This window comes from Dasypus novemcinctus, chromosome 21, assembly GCF_030445035.2.
Source record: "Dasypus novemcinctus isolate mDasNov1 chromosome 21, mDasNov1.1.hap2, whole genome shotgun sequence".
NCBI classification, from domain to species: Eukaryota; Metazoa; Chordata; class Mammalia; order Cingulata; family Dasypodidae; genus Dasypus; species Dasypus novemcinctus.
The window spans coordinates 20,906,461-20,926,333 of record NC_080693.1 but is presented as its reverse complement, the minus strand read 5'-3'; the positions used below and the strand labels follow the sequence as shown (position 1 = coordinate 20,926,333).

Here is a 19,873-nt window from a genome sequence, read left to right as displayed (position 1 = left end):
TGCTGTGCCATGCAGGGGCATCCCCCGCGTAGGTGAGCCCCACGCGCAAGGAGTGTGCCCCTCAAGGACAGCTGCCCAGCGCGGAAAAAGTACAGCCTGCCCAGGAATGGCGCTGCACACACACAGAGCTGATGCAGCAAGATGATGCAACAAAAAGAGGCACAGATTCTTGGTGCTGCTGACAAGAATATAAGCGGACACAGAAGAACTGTTGTTAATGGACACAGAGAGCAGACAACTGGGGGGGAAAGGAGAAGAGAGGAGGGAAGGGGAGAGAAATAAATAAATAAAAATCTTAAAAAAAAAAAGAGTCCATCGTCAACTCTGCCTCAGATATCCCTTTGCCCTCCTTTCCTTATCCATAACCCAGGCATACCATATGGAAACAATGATTCCCAATTTCACGGAAATGTAAAGATGCTTTCTTTGTAGAAAGTACTAAAAATCATTTTGCTCTTTATATGATTTAATATGTTACTCTATTGGCTTTGCTTCAATTTGGCTAAATTTGTAAATAGGTAAATATCTTTAAAAATAGGCGTAGTAAGAAATTTTGCTTTACAGTGAAGAATGGGAAAAATGATTGTAACAAATTTAGATTATATTTTCTGTTTTTATCTCAACTATATTGCAGTATGACCTTATGCACTGAAATAAAACTCCAGTAAAATCAGGGGACATAATCATATTTTTTCACGTTTGCTACTAATCTGATCTGTGATTATTTCCTTTTTTCCATTTTTCTAGTTCTCCCTCTTCTCTTCCTCTGTGCTCATCTTCAGCTTTATAAATGTTTGTGGGGCCTTAGGAGAAAAAATTAGAAGAGGCGCTTTGTTTCCCCTTAATGGAAATAGCCATTGAGCTATTGATTTTGTTTCTAATGTGATGATGACTTTGGAAAACTCTCAGTTTGACCCTTGACATGGATTCCTCTAAGAATGTGTGATTATTTTGGTGCCTTAACTCTTGCTTCCATTTGCCTGCTCCTGGAGGGTAAGCATAATTAATGGCTGTTACTTCTTTTTGTATTCCAGCCTGAAAGAATAGACCCAAGTGCATCACGACAAGGGTATGATGTCCGCTCTGATGTCTGGAGTTTGGGGATCACATTGGTATGTTATGTTGACTCAACTTTGTCATCGTAATGCAAGAGTGAGAGATGTAGAACTGAAAAGAAAACTTGATCAGAATTCCATCCCATGTAAAAGTTGTTTATTTTCTCCTCTAGCCTTTGATTTTAATTACCTGTTCCCCCATTCCCCTGGCTATAGTCACGTAGTTTATATTTTTCTAACTATTGAAAAATAATGTACATTTTCTACCTTAAAGACCAGATTAGAGTTTGGTATTTCCCTCAAGGTTTGTGAAGTGCCGCGGGCTCTTTAGTGCTGCAGCTCTGGGTCTCTTAACTTCAGGTAATAGGAGTCAGCAACTACACAAAGAATGGGGAAAGGAGGAGCAGCCCACCCACAAGAAATGCAGCTGTGAGGGCAGATAGGCTGTTTCCATCTCAAGCAAGAGAGTATGCCTAGTAGTACAGCATCTAGTGTGCATATTATGAAAACCTTTATATAATATATGGTGTTTTCTACTTGAAGTTGTCTTTCACTCAATAGAAAAGTCGCAAATGAATGCCCTAAAAATAATTCAAGTATCAAGGGACAAAGTAATACCTAGAGGATAATTCTAAATGAAAATTCTACCTTGGAACAACACAACTAAGAAAGTTAGTAAAGTTGTTCCCTCTTTGTAACTTAAAATTAAATGAACTCTTCTTTATACTTATGGATTCCAATGAAATTTTGATTCCATTAAAAATTATCTACATGCTTATTTCCTTTTTATCAAATTTTGTTTTTAAATTTTAGATATATTTTCTTTTGCTTGCTGTTCTACCAGGACTCAGTGAGGCTTTCCTGATTATGGACAGCTTTTACAGCTTCTTCTACATAGGGATGTGAATTTTCCATCCCTAGACTGGGCTATCCCATTAGGTAGGCAGCCTAAAACTCTTTCCTCCATTTTCTTCCTGTTTTCACTTTGTGTTAGATCCCACAGCCTGGAGGTGTACAAGTTCAGTGACTTTTTTGTAGCTTATTAAATAACCTCTGTTTCTTCATTGGCATTACATGGTTCTAGGTTCCTATTCTTACAGATCAGAACCACACCCCCTTGCTTTTATTTTTTTTTAATCTGTAGTTATCCTTGATAAGTCAATTGCCAGGTTCCTAATGAGTTCTTCCCTGTATAGAGTTGAAATCTAGTAGTTTACTTCTGTATTGGACTCTGTCTAGTTTCCCTTGTCACCAAATGTGGGAGATGCCCCCTAGAGACGTATTTCATTGTTAAGCCAACTGACCCTAAAGAAGAAGGAATTCTTAACCTTAATCTCATTCATCTTGAGCCCTGATTTGCAGTCAGGTAGCAAATGAGGAAAGTGTAACTCTAGGATACTGTTTGGGGAATCATTTAGAGCCAGAAGACCTTGATTACTTTAAAGAGCTATAGTGATATAATGCTGTGTGATTCTAACATTTAATACCTGTTGGCTCACTGCTTCCTGTATCACTCATAATAGGGAAATAACTTTAACAAGAAGCATTAAGGATTACCATCTCCCTGAAATTAAGAATCCTGTTCCAGATAATTGAGCCCTTTAGTATTTTATATTAACATTTCAGAAAAATTTAACTTCTACTCTAGCTCAATAGGTAAAAATATACATGGCTTTACAAAGAAAAATGTTGGATTCTGAGATGCAATCATAAAAATGTATTTCAACCTGACATAGTTTTATAGAATGTTGAAAAGAAACACTTTCTAATTAAAACCATAAAATTTAATCACTTGTTGTATAAACATATTCTAAAATTGATATTGGTACTATCCTTTGCTTTGCTTTTCTTGTGTACTCATTTTTAAAATCATGATTGCATGTGAATGTGAGAGAGATTTCTTCTAAATTGGCTTATTATATTATTTTCTTTAAAAGCCTGAATTAAGTTAGTAATGACATCAGAACACTCTCTTTTATGCTCAAATTCTGAGTACTTTTAAAAATTTTCCTATTTTCTTTACACATCTTTATTCTTCAGGTGTTTTTCAGACTTATTTATAATGCTGGTAAGTCATTAATAGAAGTATGCATGGTCAACTAGGCAACAACAAGTTGAAGTAAAACTGATGTACTACAGACTTTCTTTGAGGCTTTAACATGCTTATCTGTATTATGAATTTCCAAGTGGGTGATGATGTATGCCTTGTTTCCTACTTGACCGTAGGACTCTTTCTGCATACAGGCTTCCCCTAATTCACAAATGATCTTTTCCACAAATGCTTGATTTTAGTTAGTTATTTGAAACTTAAAAATCAGTTTTTTACTAAAAGAAAAGAGAAATTGCTGATGGTTTAGGAAATCCTGTAAACCATCATGTCACCGTGAATTACATAGTATCACTGATAATGTAGAATTGACTCATCAGTTGTTAAATTTTTTTCTGGAATATCTCAAATTCCACCTCATTTCTGTGAGATCACACCTCCCATTATTGAAGCCTCAAGTAACCTGAGCAGAGATTCTTGAGATTCTGGTGGCAAAAGATAGTCAAGAATAGGACCAGTCTAAGGTAGTGAGAGGGGAGGGAGCATGGATCTTGGGCATCATCTTTTAAGTCTGATGACTGGTTCCAAGGTTGCTGCAAGACTTGTAGCTCCAGTTGAGGCAGCCCACTGCATTTTAAGGGATACTTCCCAGAATTGCCTAGCTGTAATTAACACAGTGATGCCTCAGTCCCTGTCCTTATGATGTGCACCCCACTTTTTCCTTCTCTTCATTAATAAGGTTTACCTCTTCCAAAGTATTTTGCAGATTTATCAAAAAGAAACTTCAGCCAAAGAATGAATTTCTGCATGTGTGTATACATGCATACAATCTGCCCATCTGGTTACCTGCACACATGTGTGCATAATTGGAGATGGCAGTGAGCTAGAGGAGGCATCTTTTTAGGCAGGAAGGCCTTCCCTTGCCAGCCTTCTATTTGAGGATTGCTTTACGATAACCTCCTTTTCACTGTATAAACTAGTAATTTAATATTTAACTATATCTGCATAATCTAAGCTGAAGAAGAATTTGTCCTAAAATGTTCTAAAACCAACACAAAGTTGTCAGAACCAGAAGCTCTGGAGCATGCATTGTAGGGACCTTGTCTAGGCTTATGGTTTGTGTTTCTCTTTCGTCCAAGTCCTTGGATTTGGTTGATGCAGAGTTCTTTTTATTATCTTGGTTTCTAAACATACCCTCTCTTTAGCCTTAATAATTCTGGAGACTCTGCTCTAGCTTGATCTGGTTTTAAGACTTCTAATTTTGGTTAGGAGTTCAGATTTTCAATGTGGCCACTACAATGCAAATAGTAAATAATTTCTCGAGTATTTTGCTTTTTTCTTGTATGTTCTCTTTAGTATGAGTTGGCCACAGGCCGATTTCCTTATCCAAAGTGGAATAGTGTATTTGATCAACTAACACAAGTCGTGAAAGGAGATCCTCCACAGCTGAGTAATTCAGAGGAAAGGGAATTCTCCCCAAGTTTCATCAACTTTGTCAACTTGTGGTGAGTACTTAATTTACACTCAGTCACACATGGTGAGAACAGTGAGGTTTACTTAATCCTAGCAGCACTGGTAGTCCGCACTGGGGATGGGGAGCCTTTGTCACGTCACCTGGCCGTCTAAGTTGGGGCTCTGGAACACTCTTGCTATATGGAAGGTTCCAGGTTGCCTTGCAAGGCATCACCTTCTTATTCTACTATTCAGGTATTGGTGAAAAACAGAATTGGGTGGTGGAGAAGCTGCTGCCTCCAGACTTCCAGTACCTTGTACAAGAAATACCAGGTTAAACCTATAGGTGAGACTATTCATCTTACTCTGATGTGGTTCTCACATTGAGATTGTACCAGAATCACCTGGAAACTTTTACCAAGCCAAGACCTTACCACATCTGACTCTCCTGGGTGGATTGATCAGTGCTCTAACTTAACATATAACAAAGCTGGGTATATGTAGTAGAGTCAGGCCTAAAGCGCAATAGGTAGAGGCATGTGATGGCTCTCTGAAACCTTATCCCAGAGAACATGGATTCCCACCTATTGATGATGTTTGTCCAACTTTTAAGGAGTGTGTATATGTGTATAGCACATAACAATGAATATATGCAGATGTGGCAATGACAGTCATGGTTTATACTGTTTTAGTTTATACTAAACTTTTTTTGAAAATTATTCTCTTTATCCACATGATTTAAGAATAAGAAATGTTTATAAGCAAAAAAGCATAGAGAATATCTCCTTAATGATTCTTAAAAATACTTTTCTTTTTCTTATATTTTTTTCCTGCCAGAAATGCTGTTTCCCTCTGTTCTTTTTTAGACTCTCTTATATTATTTCAGGGTCTAGTATTTTCCTGTTTTTTGAGTAACTAGAAAACATTGACTTGGCTCTAGTTTTCAAGTCCGTTTCATTTGTTTTAGCTAAATTCTATGTTTTGTTGTTTTTTTACAAGGGAGAGTAATGCCTCAGACTTTTCTGGTTAGAAAATCTTAAGGGTGACTCAAACTGACCTGTTTTTCCTTTTTATCAACAATGTATTTCTACCATATTTGCACACATGCATAGAGTTTACATAATTGCCTACATGTGATCATTTCATATATTCTATTTTTATGAAATATGTGATTAAAAGAATATATATGTCATAGACCATAATATCTGTAATGATCATCTGTGAACCTCCCAGCATGCTTGCTTTTTCCTTATTCCTTCATCTCTTTATTGATTTTGTTTTATATAATGTAGTGCTTGTGTACTTTTTGTCTGTTTCCTCTGGTGCCAGGTCTCTTCCATAGATAAAAGTTATGGACATCAAGTCCATCTCATTCCAAATCATTAGGGTCTACAGTTGAAGTGCATCTGTTTTTAGGACATACTCATCAACTCTCCAGTTTGTCTATTCTTCTTGCCACTATCCAAGTCTAACCTGCATCATTCAGATTGCTAATTGGTTTCCTCGCATGCAGTGTTGCCCAGTTCCACACGATTCTCCTTCCTTTTGAAGGAATTGATCAGGTTGTTTCCATATTTAAAACTGCAAAATGGAACAGAAATAGCTGAAGTGGTTGAGTGCCTGCTTCCCATGTACGAGTTCCTGAGTTCAATTCCTGGTGCTGCCTAAAAAAAAACTGTCTAGAACATTCATTCTTAACAGAAGAATGATATTGCTTCCAGGGAGGTGTATATTGGTTGTTTAGGGGCCAAAATATTCTTGGATGTTACAGTGGTTCGTTGCCCCCCAAAGGGTCACAGTATATAAACAATACATCCTTGATCTCTGGTGGTGACTACCTAGTGATAGTTCTCTACCTATTTCTTTTAGTCACCAAGACCTTTGTGATTAACTTGTGATAGTTAATAAATACTGATGCCCTTTTAGGGATGAAGAATTAAGAAAAAATCACTAGCAAATGAAAACACCTGGTGCTGTTCAGAGATTGTACCAATCTGAGAAATCTGAACATATATTCCCTTGTGAAATTGTCACTGAAAAAATCAGGGGGAAAATGTGAAAAGGGAATAATTTGAATTCAGCGAAGGTTGTTTTCAAATAGGACAAATGATTTCTGAATTGAATGGGGGAAAATGCTGGTACATATCAGATTGGGTATTGCAGGTTAACTAAACCTGAAAAGTAGGTAACATTTTGGATTAATCTTCCAGAAGAAAGGGATAAAGAGATGAAAATGAGGCAAATAATGATACATAAAGGAAAAATCCAGGAGATTCCATTTAACCGATAGTGGGTAAACAAGATATTAAAGCAAAAATTCCTTTTACCTGAAGACTAAAATATACCACACTAAATTGACCAAAAGTCAATGTGCAGGTATATTGTTAGTTTTTTTTGGCATGGTTTTTATTTTGGTGTTTATTTGTTTTTGTTTGTTACACATTTCAAAGATGAAACTTGAGAAACTTTTAATTAAAACACCTGCACACAAATGTACACACAATGTAGGATGATACAAAATCAGAGCAATAACTGGAGAGCAGAGAAACAGCCTACTACTTCCCATTAGTTTAGTAGATGAGATAGCTTGGATGATACTTGCATTGGAACACCTAAATTACTGGATAAACTATTTCAACATGTCTTTTTCTTTTTTTTAGGAGGTGCTGGGGATTGAACCCAGGACCTCGAGTATGGCAAGCAGGCATTCAACCACTGAGCTACATCCACTCCCCAATGAGAGTTGATTTTTTGTTTGTTTAGTTGTTAGGAAGTACTGGGGATTGAATCTGGAACGTTGTACATGGGAAAGAGGTGCTCAACTGCTTGAGCTACATCCACTCCCTCAACATGTCTTTTTAAAGGTATCACAAGTTACCATAAAACTAAGGAATCCACACAGCTCTAAAATGAAGTGAAATCAGAAATTATGAGAAGTAGGGCAGTGTCAGAGCTGTTTCTTTCCTTGAGAGTTTCTATGGCCCTGGAGACCTTAGACTTCTGCTTTAATGACTATAAGGGATATAGGGGATAACAAATAAAACCCAGACCCCACCTAACATGGAGAATCTAACAATCTTGCATAAAGTTGAGATCCTTAAGGATTATAGCCACATTGTAAAGGTTAATGAGAATGCTTGGTGTATGAAAAAGAATATAAAAGAAACATACCTGTCTTGATCCTGGCACTGAGTGTGACACAAATCCAAAATTATAAACCCATCCTAATGTGGATTTGTAGATATGATAAACTTGTAAATGTGTGGTCCAAAATACCTAAAGCAGGCTGGCAAGATCCTAGAGATGACTGGCAGAAACAAACACAAATCCTTTCTGGAAGATAAACTTCATTCCTTAGGATTCAAAGAATTCCTAGAAAAAAGTTAAAAAGAATATGAATAGATCATACTTAAAAAATTGCAATACTCACATAGGCAGTGAGAATTAGCAGAAGCAACTGACAGCAGGAATTCACATATTAGCATCATCAGAAACAAATAATTTATTATAAGTTTGAATTAAAGAAGATGCTTAGAAGTATAAGTAGGGAACAGGGATTTATAAAGAACACAGTAGAACTTCTAGAAATAAGACACAAACGTTAAGTACTCAATAGCTGGATAAAACAGCAGGTTAGATACAACTGAAAAGAGACCAGTGATCTAAAGTGCTAATAGAACTTTGAGAAATAATGAAAATGTTCTATACTCTTTTTTTGTCCATTGTGGTAGCCATTAGCTATGTGGTCTATTGATCATTTGCAGTATAGCTAGTGTGACTAAGGAAATAAATTTTTTGTTTTAATTGTAATAAATTTGGCTGGTGCTACCTTATTGGACAGCACAGGTCTAATTGGGATTGATATAATTAGTGATAACAGCCAGCAATAATTCTGAAACAGAAGCTGGTCGACATTAATAATGATATTGGTTTGAGATTTTTGGCTCAAATGGCATAGTGAATTTATATATGAACATAGTTTTCTGCTCTACGTGGTGAAGGTTAATGAAATAGAAAAACATAAAACCAGAAGGGCATAGCAGATTTACAAAGTAAAGAAACATCTTTGTGCAACAAAAATGCAGTAGAAATACTTATAAAATGGTATGTAGAGCAAACCATGGTCCCAGTCCACAAGCAGTCAGTGGCCGTTGAGACATTACTTCCTGTGGGATCTTTTCTGGACCAGGGGGCCAGCAGGAATTGGGTTCACCACTTAGTATTCAGAATCTAGAATGGGCCATGAGGGTTGACTTTCTGGGAATGAGTGTCCTGGATCTTCATATCCCTTTGTTTTTCAGTCGTTGGGTACAGGCTGCCCTGAGTATCAGGCTGAAGAGGCAATTCCAAAGGGTTGACCTGTGTAGACTATGGCAGCGTCTACTACAAAAGGCAAGGGATATCAAAACAGCACTGAGTTCAGAAACAGATGAAATATGTTGCCAATATTAATTAACTTTTGATAGTGAAATATTTAAGGTTGGAAGTGAATGGTGATTAAGATTTGGGCCAGGATAGATCAGGTGCATGCAAACAAAATGAAAATATCTAGCACCTTTTATTAGACAAGGTAGAATTCAAGGGGAAAATATCAGTAGGGCAAAGATTTTTGATATAATGATAAAATGCAGTCCTTAGTGAAACTGTACTATTGGTAAGCTTTTGAATCAAATTACACAGAATTGAAATACAGAGTGCAAAAGTTTTACAGATGTAAAGATAAATTGATAAGATTCATTTAAAATTTACTTTCTAGGGTTCCTGGTTTCTTTTAGAGGGAGTCTCTATATAAATATATGTGTATATATTTAGAAAAACATAAACACACATGTATATATATATTTCAGTTTTATTGATGCATATTAAAAAAGCATAACTCCATCCAAAGAGTACAATCAATGGTATTTGATTACACATATATTTTATATATAATATATTTAAGTATGTACATATACATTCATATATTTACATAGTATTCTACCATGTAGCTTTACTATAATTTACTACCATAGTGCTAAACAATAACCTTATTTCTAATTTTTCACTAATGATTCTACAATGAATATCCTAAGGTTATGCATTAATTTTTTGCCATGCATTTCTATGTTTGACAGATTTTCTTTGGTTATTTTGTAACTGAAAGAAACAACTACTTGATTCTTTGTAATATTTCATCTGAGAAAAGAAAAATACTTGGGTAAATATGTCTCCATTTTAATAATCTTATTTTTATGATATTTTAGCCTTACGAAGGATGAATCCAAAAGGCCAAAGTATAAAGAACTTCTGGTGAGTATAGGACTTTGGGAAATTTGGATAGTTCCTTGCCCCCTAATCCTCTTAGCATGCTGGGTCACTGAGCAAGCAGCACACCTCTCTGTCAGAGACAAATACCTTGACTTAATTGATATATATTTTTAAATGTTTTAAACAAAGGTATTTAGAAAGTGAAAATTTGTAGTAGTAATTTTCTAAGTAACCAGCTAAATTCTTATGGGAAAATTTGGCCTTGATATGTTACAAAAATTAACTTTACAAAGCCTATTTTCCACTGCACAGTTCATATACATGTAATACATCCATAAAAGAAAGTTAGTGAAAAGCTTGTTTATTGCACCCATTGTCTTTATAAAAGCTTTTACCCAAATTCATGTATCATATGGACAATTTCCATTTCTTCAAAAGTTCTCACCCATTCCATGGAACTTGAATGTTTTAAGCATTCATTGGATGTGGCATTGATCCAGGCAGTGAAGAAAGTACTATAATCAGTAACATGGGAATATTTTAAGAAAAACCGCTTGCGATGCCTAGCTTCTCGCGCTCTAAGGGTATTAAGCCAAACTTATGGTCAACCCTAGCAATGACTAAAGCTAGTCAGTCAGCAAAACTAGAGAAGCTTTGAAAGAAAACTGTCATTAGAGTTGGCATATGAAAAGGATGGTTTGCAAAGCAGATATATGGCTACAGTTCTGGAGAGTACAGGGTATTTGTACAGTAAGTTCCTAGCGTAAGTTTCTATCAGATGCCTTTTAGGGTAGGAGACAGAAGGGTTAGAACTGAAAACCATTTTGTAAGAACTTTCTCCTACTGCAGATGAGGGAGTCCTGAGAAGAGTAGCAACTGGTATTCAGATAGTTCTTGGCTCCTAGATGGTGGTAGAGGCTCCAGTTAGGTTTTGTGCTGAGAAACAACTGTGTCATTTGCCTTCACAAATCCTTCCTGATTAAACAGATAAGTTTCCAGACCTTACTGCCAGGGCAGCACCTTCAAACCATAACCCTGTGTATCCTATCTAAGCACATACACACACCTCTCCCAATGTATCTGAATGAAATAAAGGCTGTCTATTTGATCTGTACTTGTGGTGGTACCATTTTTTTTTTTTTTTTACAACCACGTGTTGTTGGGAGCTTTCCGTTTATATTGTATAAAAATTGGGAGAAGCTCAGGGTGGGTTCTGATACTAAAAATGATATATATATATATATATATTTCCTTTTTCTTGCAGAAACATCCCTTTATTTTGATGTATGAAGAACGTACCGTAGAGGTCGCATACTATGTTTGTAAAATCCTGGATCAAATGCCAGCGACTCCCAGCTCTCCCATGTATGTCGATTGATAGCGCTGCTACATCAGACTCTAGAAAAAAGGGCTGAGAGGAAGCAAGACATCAAGAATTTTCATCCTGTATCACAGTGTTTTTATTGCTCGCCCAGACACCATGTGCAATAAGATTGGTGTTCGTTTCCATCATGTCTGTATACTCCTGTCACATAGAATGTGCATCCCTTTGTAATACCTGATTGATCACACAGTGTTAGTGCTGGTCAGAGAGACCTCATCCTACTCTTTCGTGATGAACAAGTTCATGAAATGTGGAAGTCAGTACGATCAATTTGTTGACTGTGATTAGATCACATCTTAAATTCACTTCTAGACTCCAAACCTGGAGACGCAGCTACCAGAATGGTGTTCTGTAAGACTTGCGAATACTAGAAGAACGCGGTTGATGTAGGTACTGTGTCTGAACATAGAGACCCGGGCTTGAGCGAGAAGAGCTTTCGCAGCCAGTGAGACACGTTGCCTTTTGGAGCTGGGAGACAAAGGAGGAATTTACTTTCTTCACCAAGTGCAATAGATTTACTGATTTGATATTCTGTTGCTTTACAGTCACAGTCGATGTTTGGGGATCGATGTGCTCAGCCAAATTTCCTGTTTGAAATATCATGTTAAATTAGAATGAATTTATCTTTACCAAAAACCATGTTGCATTCGAAGAGGTGAACATTAAAATGTTGAGACAGGACAGAATGTGTTTTCTCCTTTACCAGTCCTTCTACTCTTCATTGGGAAGACTCAGGAGTCTGCCACTTGTCAAAGAAGGTGCTGATCCTAAGAATTTCTCATTCTCAGAATTCAGTGTGCTGCCAACTTGATGTTCCACCTGCCACAGACTACCAGGACTGAAAGAAGAAAAAGTGCAGAGGGCAAAGTTTACAGATGTTTTTAATTCTAATATCTTATCCTGAACAACTTGTAGCAGCTATATATTTCCCCTTGATCCTAAGCGTGATACTTTAGCCATCATTACTCACTAACAGGGAGAAGTAGCTAGTAGCAATGTGCCTTGATTGATAGGTAAAGATTCTTATAGGCAGCAAAAGACCAAATCTCAGTTGTTTGCTTCTTGTCATCACTGGTCCAGGTCTTTAGTTTTTGAATCTCTTTTCCTTCCCATGTGGTCTGTTGCTGCTATGTGGCTTTTGCTTAATCCAATATTTCCCCCTTTTTCAAACTATATAAAAAGCCTTTATAATTACCAGGGATATTCCTTACCAAGGATTTTTAGCCCCAGCTATCTCCTATGCTCTAATGTTGAAAAGGCTGAGAAAAGTGGGGCCCAACTGATGCATGGGTGATGAAGAGTTGTTTTTTCTAGAGACACACTTGATCGGATGAGCATCTGAAATGACATTTTCTTTTAGATAAGCCCATTACCTTCTAGAATCTCTAGCAAGGTCACCTTTTCTTGGAATTGGACTTCTTACAGCTACACAAATAAAACCCATAACAGTTGTAAGAGCCCATTTAAATCTGTCATCTTTCCTCCACTTCTTCACTCGCCTCATAGCCAGGTTCTCCTTAGGCTTCGCTCTGGCTCCCCGGCCCTGAACATTAGGCTTTGTTTAATGGTTCAGCAGCACTGTGAAGGGTTCAAGCACACTGGAATATAAAACAGCCCTGGTCTGAGGTGCAGGTGATGCCATTACAGAACCAAATTGTGGCGTGTATTGCTGTGTCTTCTCCCAGAGAGACAGTCATAAATACTATAAATCAATACAGAGAGAATGGTGCTGTTTAAAGTTACACCCCTGTAAATTTCAGAATTCAAAAGTGATTTTTCTCTTTGGTCCACTTGCCTAGTTTTCCTGTCTCCTCCCCCATGGCATCCTAAACCTTAGACTTCCCAGTGTTCTGAAAGGAGGCGTTATTCTATGTCTTCCTTCGGCCACACCAAGCCGCCATCCTCCGTTGCTCCCGAGGACTCAAGAGGAGTTTGTTTCTCTGTTGTTAGCTCCCCGTCTGGCTCAGCACAGGGTCACTTTGCCATTATGCAAATGGAGATAAAAGCAATTCTGACTGTCCAGGAGCTACTCTGATCGTTCTGTTGTGTGGACGACCACATAAAAAGGCAATTTTAGTGTATTAATCATAGATTATTATAAACTATAAATTTAAGGGCAAGGAGTTTATTACAATGTATCTTTATTATACAAAAGGGTGTATAGTGTTCACAAACTGTGAAAATAGTGTAAGAACTGTACATTGTGAGCTCTGGTTATTTTTCTCTTGTACCATAAAAAATGTATAAAAATTATCAAAAAGCTAATGTGCAGGGATATTGCCTTATTTGTCTGTAAAAATGGAGCTCAGTAACATAACTGCTTCTTGGAGCTTTGGAATATTTTATCCTGTATTCTTGTTTGAATTCCTCCTCTATTTAAGATATATACATGGAATCGAAGTGTTTATGTAATAGTTCTATCCTTTTGCCTGCAGGTCAGTTGTAATAAATCTAGGATGTGATGATGACTTTGTAATTTGATTTTCTGAGGTCAGACCCTATGAAGGTGAAATCAAGTAAATTCCATTAAATTATCTGTGCATTTCACATTGGGAAAATTATATCCTTTCACAAGTGTTTATGGCTTCTTTTTCTCTTTCCTTCTTGTGGTTGCCATATTTCTCTACTTATTCCTCTTGAAACAGCAGACCTATCTGTGAAGTGTCAGCTTTGCTTTCTGTTTGGTCAGGTGAGATGCAGAGTTCCTTCATGTTTGTTTCCTAGTTGGTTGCCTGGACCTGCCTGGCTTACTTAGTGGAAAAGGAGGAGGGTCCTCTTCTTCAACCTCAGTCGCGGCGGGAGACCGCTTTTAGGAACGCAGGCTACCGTAGACCTCATGTACGGCTGCCACCCATGCTTTCTCCTCCTGATGCTGTGTCCCAAGGCTGCCAAGTAAGCATTAGATGTCAGCTCAGGTTGTGATCACTCACTGCCACCTGATAGAGGGATAGGGGGGAGGTTTTCGGTAAAAGTCCTGTAGGTTTCAGAGCTGGTCTGTTTGTGGATGGAAAGACAATGGAGGTGAACAAAAAGTCATGGAAACTTGAGAGCGATTGGGGATTACCTTGATGGTTATTCTATCACCTCCTCATTGATCAAATTCTCACTCATAGTTCAAATGCTAATTCAGCCCCTGACCATTTTCCTGTCGCTACTCCTCACCTGGTCTGAGATGCAGGAGATGCCATTACAGAACCAGAGGTGGTAAGTATCTGCATTCTCCAAAGAAGTATGTAGCAATAGGAATCCTGGCCTCTCTTGCTAAGCCTTTTTCTACTAAGGAAATGATCTCCCACAGTTTCCAGATCCCAGCTAAGCACCATCCGGATGCAAGGCAGGTGGTAAGAGACAGGTAGACTGCCAAGTGCTTTGTAGTACCTTATATTTCTTCATCTCATGATCCCAAGTACAACCTACCAAAGAAAATGTAGTTAGAAAAAAACAAGGCATAGAGAAGTGCAGTACTAGCTCAGATAACTCCTATAGTAGTGGGCAGAGCTGAGATTCACCTCCATATAAAATAACATTAATTAAAACTACCATTAAAGATGTGTGCACTTGAGAGGTTGGGGACATTCTGTTCATAAGCCTTACTGGTTGTCTAGGAAATGAGGGCAGAGGTTCTAGAGTCTACAATGTGGCCTCGTGGGCCATCTAAGACAGCTGTGTAGAAAGTGGTTACCTTGGAACTAATAGAGAAGCTCCAGGTCCTAATTCTTAGGGAAACATGAATTCAGTATAGAGACCTTGAAAACATTACGGTCTATCACTGTAAATGGGAATTTTAGCAGGTAGGGAATTTCTGGGTTCTTACCATAAAGCACTCCGTGTTGCCGTTGATTTCGTCCATTTATCTTCCCTGCAGGAGGATAAAGAAAGTGCATCCAAGGTCTTGAAAGCTGTCCTGGCATACTGGCTGCCCTGTATCTGAGGTCTGGGGATGTTTTGATCTTCACCTCTTAGCCAGGGCTGTGTGCTCCAGTCATATCCACAAACTCTGCTTATTACTTAGGATATAAGGCACAGAGAACCTAAAAACAGTTGTCCTTGAACTTGCTGGCTCCCTAAAAATCCTCATATGGCTAAGGAAAAATCTAGTCAGAAATAGTTAACTGTCTTAAGGATGTACTGTAAGAACGATGTGTGATGAAAAGTTGAAAATATGTTGTATAAGGAAGACTTACTATGTGAAATACCGGCTTCTGTCCGACTCTGGGAATTTACTACAGACTGAAGTGATACATTTCTTGGTCCTACACGTCTTTAGGGTAGATAAAAATGAATATTGAGGAATTCTCATCTCAAACCTTAAAATCATTAGAGGTCATTGATTCTGTTTTTTTTTATGTATGTGTTTTTAAAATTTATTGAAGTATATCACTCATATATAAACATACATAAACAATGAGTGTATAGTAATAGTTGTGAACTTAAACATACAAAACATCATACAGGGCTCTCATAGCCTCACCTTACTACCAATACCTTGCATTGTTGTGAAACATTTTTAATGATGAAAGAGCATCCTCAAAATAATTTTACTAACCTAAGTATCTTATATTTGGTGTATTTCTTCCCCAACCCATCCTATTATTTTTTAAAAAATATTTTTATTACAGAAGTTGTGAACTTAAAAAACAATCATGCACATATGCAGAATTCCCATACAACAACCCTCCATCAGCACATCACACTGTGGTGGAACATTTGTAACATTATGAGATAATATCATCAGACTATTACCACTAACCATAGTCCACAGCAAACACTGGCACACTATTTCCATACTCCCCAATTATCAACACAGTATATCTTTGGGATAGATGCATGACTATTATAGTATTGCTGTTAACTACAGTCCATAGGTCACTCCAGTTGTATTTGTCCCATGCTTCTCCATGTTCCCACCACCGTGCAATAGTGATGTACATCTCCTCTCACTCACAAAGGACACTCGATCTGTACCATCAACCACAATTCTCATCCACCTCTGGGTTTACTGTGTTATTGAGTTCCTAGATTATTCTCTAGCTTTCTATTGAAATTTACACCCCTAAACTAACCTTTCCAGCCACATTCCCATTTATAAACCAACTGTTGTTCATTATAATATGTTACCATCAACTCTAAACATTTCCACACTTTCACAGTAAAGTTAATTAAAACTTCTACATACATTAAACATCAGAGTCCTCTCAGTCCTCATTTCCTTTAAGAACCCACCACTTAACAACAGGTCTTGAAGATGTTTTCTTACATTTTCTTCTGAAAGTTTTATGGTTCTTTTATATTTAGGTTTAAGATATTTCTGGCCATTTGGGACCACTTACCCTTCCAAATAAATTTGATAATTGTGTTCCCATTTAGTTTTTTAAAATGCTGGTAGAATTTTTATTGGGATTGCATTGAATCTGTATATCAATTTAGGTAGAATTTACATCTTAATGATTTTTAACCTGTGAGCATGGAATGGTCTTTCAATTATTTAGGTCTTTTTGGCTTTCTTTTAACAATGCTTTGTGGTTTTCTGAATAAAGGACTTTATATCATTTGTTAAGTTTACTCCAAAATATTTGATTCTTTTAGTTGCTTTTGTAAATGGAATATTTTTTACTTCCTCCTCAGATTATGCATTACTAGTGTCTTCTATATTCTATTTCATCTGATAGAAGTGTAGCTATCTTGGGTTTGTTTGTTTTTTACTGCATGCCTAGAATATCTTTTTTTGACCTTTTGCTTTAAGTCTCTTGGTACCCTTGGGTCTTACGTGAGTCTCTTGCAGACAGCATATAGGTGCTCATATTTTCTTATCCATTCTACTAGTCTGTATCTTTTGATTGGGGAGTTTAATCCATTAACGTTGTTATTGTAAAGGCAGGTCTTATTACACCCATTTTGACCTTTAGGTTTTATCTGTCATATTTTATTTTCATCACCCTTTGACACTTTTAGTTACTTTTACTAATATAATCTTCATTTCTAAACTCTCTTCCAAGCCTTTCTCTCCTGTCTTTTCTTTTCAGACTGTAGCACACCCTTTAGTATTTCCTGCAAAGGTTATCTTGGTTACAAACTCTCTTAGTTTCTTTTTATCTGTGACTATTCTAAACTTACCCTCATTTTTGAAAGATAGTCTTGACAGATTTAAGATTCCTGACTGGGAGTTTTTTCCCTTGCAGTATCTTAAAGTTATCATTCCACTGCCTTCTTGCCTACATGGTTTCTGATGAGAAATCGGCACTTAATCTTATTGCGTATCCCTTACGTTATGCATCGCTTTTCTCTTGCTGCTCTCAGATCTCTCTCTTTGTCTTTGGTATTTGACATTCTGATTAGTATGTGTATCAGAGTTGGTCTATTCAGATTTATTCAGATGGGAGTATGTTGTACTTCTTAGACATGGATATCTATGTCCTTCAACAGGATTGGGGATTTTCTACCATTATTTCTTCAAATATTCCTTCTGCCCCTTATCTCTTCTCCTTCTGGGACCCCTTGACACCTTGCACATCTCTTGCTGTTGTTTAGTTCCCTGAGACCTTGTTCAATTTTTTCTGTTCTTCATGTTCTTTTGTATGTTCACTTTCAGAGACCATTTCTTCAAGCTCACCACTCCTTGCTTCTGCCTTCTCAAAGCTGCTGTTATCTGCTTCCAGTGAATTTTAAATATCATTTATTGTGTCTTTCATTCCTATAAGATCTGTTTTTCTATTTATGCTTTCAAATTCTCCTTTGTGCTCATCCAATGTCTTAATATCCTTAAGTTCTTTAGCCATCTCACTGAATTTACTAAGGAGATTTGTTTGAACATCTATGTTTAGTTGTCTCAGCTCCTTTATGTTATCTGGAGGCTTATCTTGTTTCTTTAACTGGGCCATATCTTCCTGTTTCTTGGTGTGGATTGTAATTTTTTGTTGGTGACGCGGCATCTGGCTTACTAGATGTATTTATTCTGAGTGCAGTTTCTTTAGTTTAGGGCTTTCTTGCCCTTTCTCCTTGCTGACTGTGTAATAGGAGCTGAGGATGTAGTTGGTGCTGAAGCTGTGGAAGCTCAAGCTGCCCGCATTGCCCCAGGGACTGATAAAGCTTCTCCCACCTTTCTCCTTTTCTAGGAGTAGGGAAAGAGCCACAACCATGTGTAATAATCCAAGTTGTGCAGGATTAGTCTTTAGTTGCCCTGAGAGACTGATGAAACTTCATGCCTCTTCCTTCCCTGCCTGGGGTGGGGATGGAGCTGCAGGTGTGGGCAGCAATCTTGCCATGCAGGTCCAAAATGACTGCAGTTGCCCCGGTAGGCTTCCGACTAGTCAGTCTGTGCTAGTGGAATGTATCTGCAGTTACCTAGAGAGGCTGATGCAGGTCCCGACAGCCTCCTCCCTGCCAGAGGTAGGGCTGAAGGCTAGCCTAAGGCTGCAGCACTGTCTGGGTGGAAAGAAGCGGGTCCACACTGTTACTGTGATTTTCATGCACCCCAGCTTCCACTCATGCTGGGGGCGGAGTCAAAATGGTGGCTCTTTCCAACTTGGGCAGGTTCAATCTTTAGCTGTTTTTAGGGCTTTCTTTAGCCAGCCGAATTTATTAATCAGTAGCTGAAGTCAGTGGCCAACCATCTCTTACTCCCCTGTTTTTGGGAAATAGAGCTTCCAACTCCAAAGAATAATTCCTGAGACGGCTTGTGCTGCCAAAGTAGGATGATCACCGGTCTCCGTGATACGGCTTGTATTTTCCTGGAGAGACTGGCACAGGTCCGCCCAGCTCGCTCCCTGCCAGAGGTGGAGCTGTGGCTTAGGCTAGAGCTGCAATCCTATGTGGGTGGAAAGAAGCTGGTCCCTATCAGCACTGTGATTTTCAATCCATCCCACTTCCTCTCATGCCAGGCGGGGGCGGGGTTGTTGTTGTTGGTGGTAAAATGGTGGCTACCAGCCTCTTTCTTACTCAGACAGGCTCAAACTTTAGCTGTTCTTAGGATTATACTTTAGCCCGTCATATTTACTAATCAGTAGCTGAGGTTGCTGCCTAACTGTCTCTTCCTCCTCTGTTTTTGAGAAGTGGAGCTTCCAATTCTAGCTGTGGAACAGCTCCCGAGGTATCTTGTGCCTCCAGTGGAGAATGGCACTGGCCTCCACAGCATGGAGAGCTCTACTTATGAGTGTTCTCTGCAGATGGGCAGTCTCCTCCTTCCATTCTTTCAAGGATGTTTCAGGATGCTCTTCTGATCTCCTGGAGCTCCAAAACAGGTGCTTTAGATAGCCCTGGGTCATTACTAACTGCCCTGTAGGATGCACTGACTCTAGGAGCTCCTTAATCTGCTACCATCTTGCTGGTTGTCTGGTTCAATTTCTTTTTGTGATGACGTTTTCTGTTTTTCAAATGATAGGCCAATATGCATTTATACTACTAAAATATAAAATACCCTGCTATTTAAAATTGTAAATACATATAGCATAGGGTATAATCACAACTGAGTAATTGTTTAATGAATCGAATTTCTATCTACATACGTATTTTGTAGAAATACTGTTTTTTTTTGGTAGCACAAAATATTTTAAATTTTTCGTAGCACTTACAGATTTAATGTGAGCTCAGCTCTTTGAGGTAGATAGGGATGATCTTGTTTCTACACAAAGTATAACAGTTCCAAATAGGTAATTTGCATAAGGTAATAAATACATGAATAGGGCAAATAGA

At 37.9% G+C, this 19,873-nt stretch overlaps 1 protein-coding gene across 1 annotated transcript in view; it reads left to right on the top strand.

The window, feature by feature from the left end:
• The window catches only part of MAP2K4 (mitogen-activated protein kinase kinase 4), a 128,779-nt gene extending 115,017 nt beyond the window's left edge, over positions 1–13,762 (top strand). Inside the window, 4 exon segments of the mRNA XM_058283463.2 lie at positions 1,035–1,112; positions 4,459–4,607; positions 9,798–9,843; positions 11,066–13,762. Of these exon segments, the coding sequence (XP_058139446.1) occupies positions 1,035–1,112; positions 4,459–4,607; positions 9,798–9,843; positions 11,066–11,179 (387 nt within the window). The 3' untranslated portion in view covers positions 11,180–13,762.
• Positions 13,763–19,873: the final 6,111 nt, after the last annotated feature.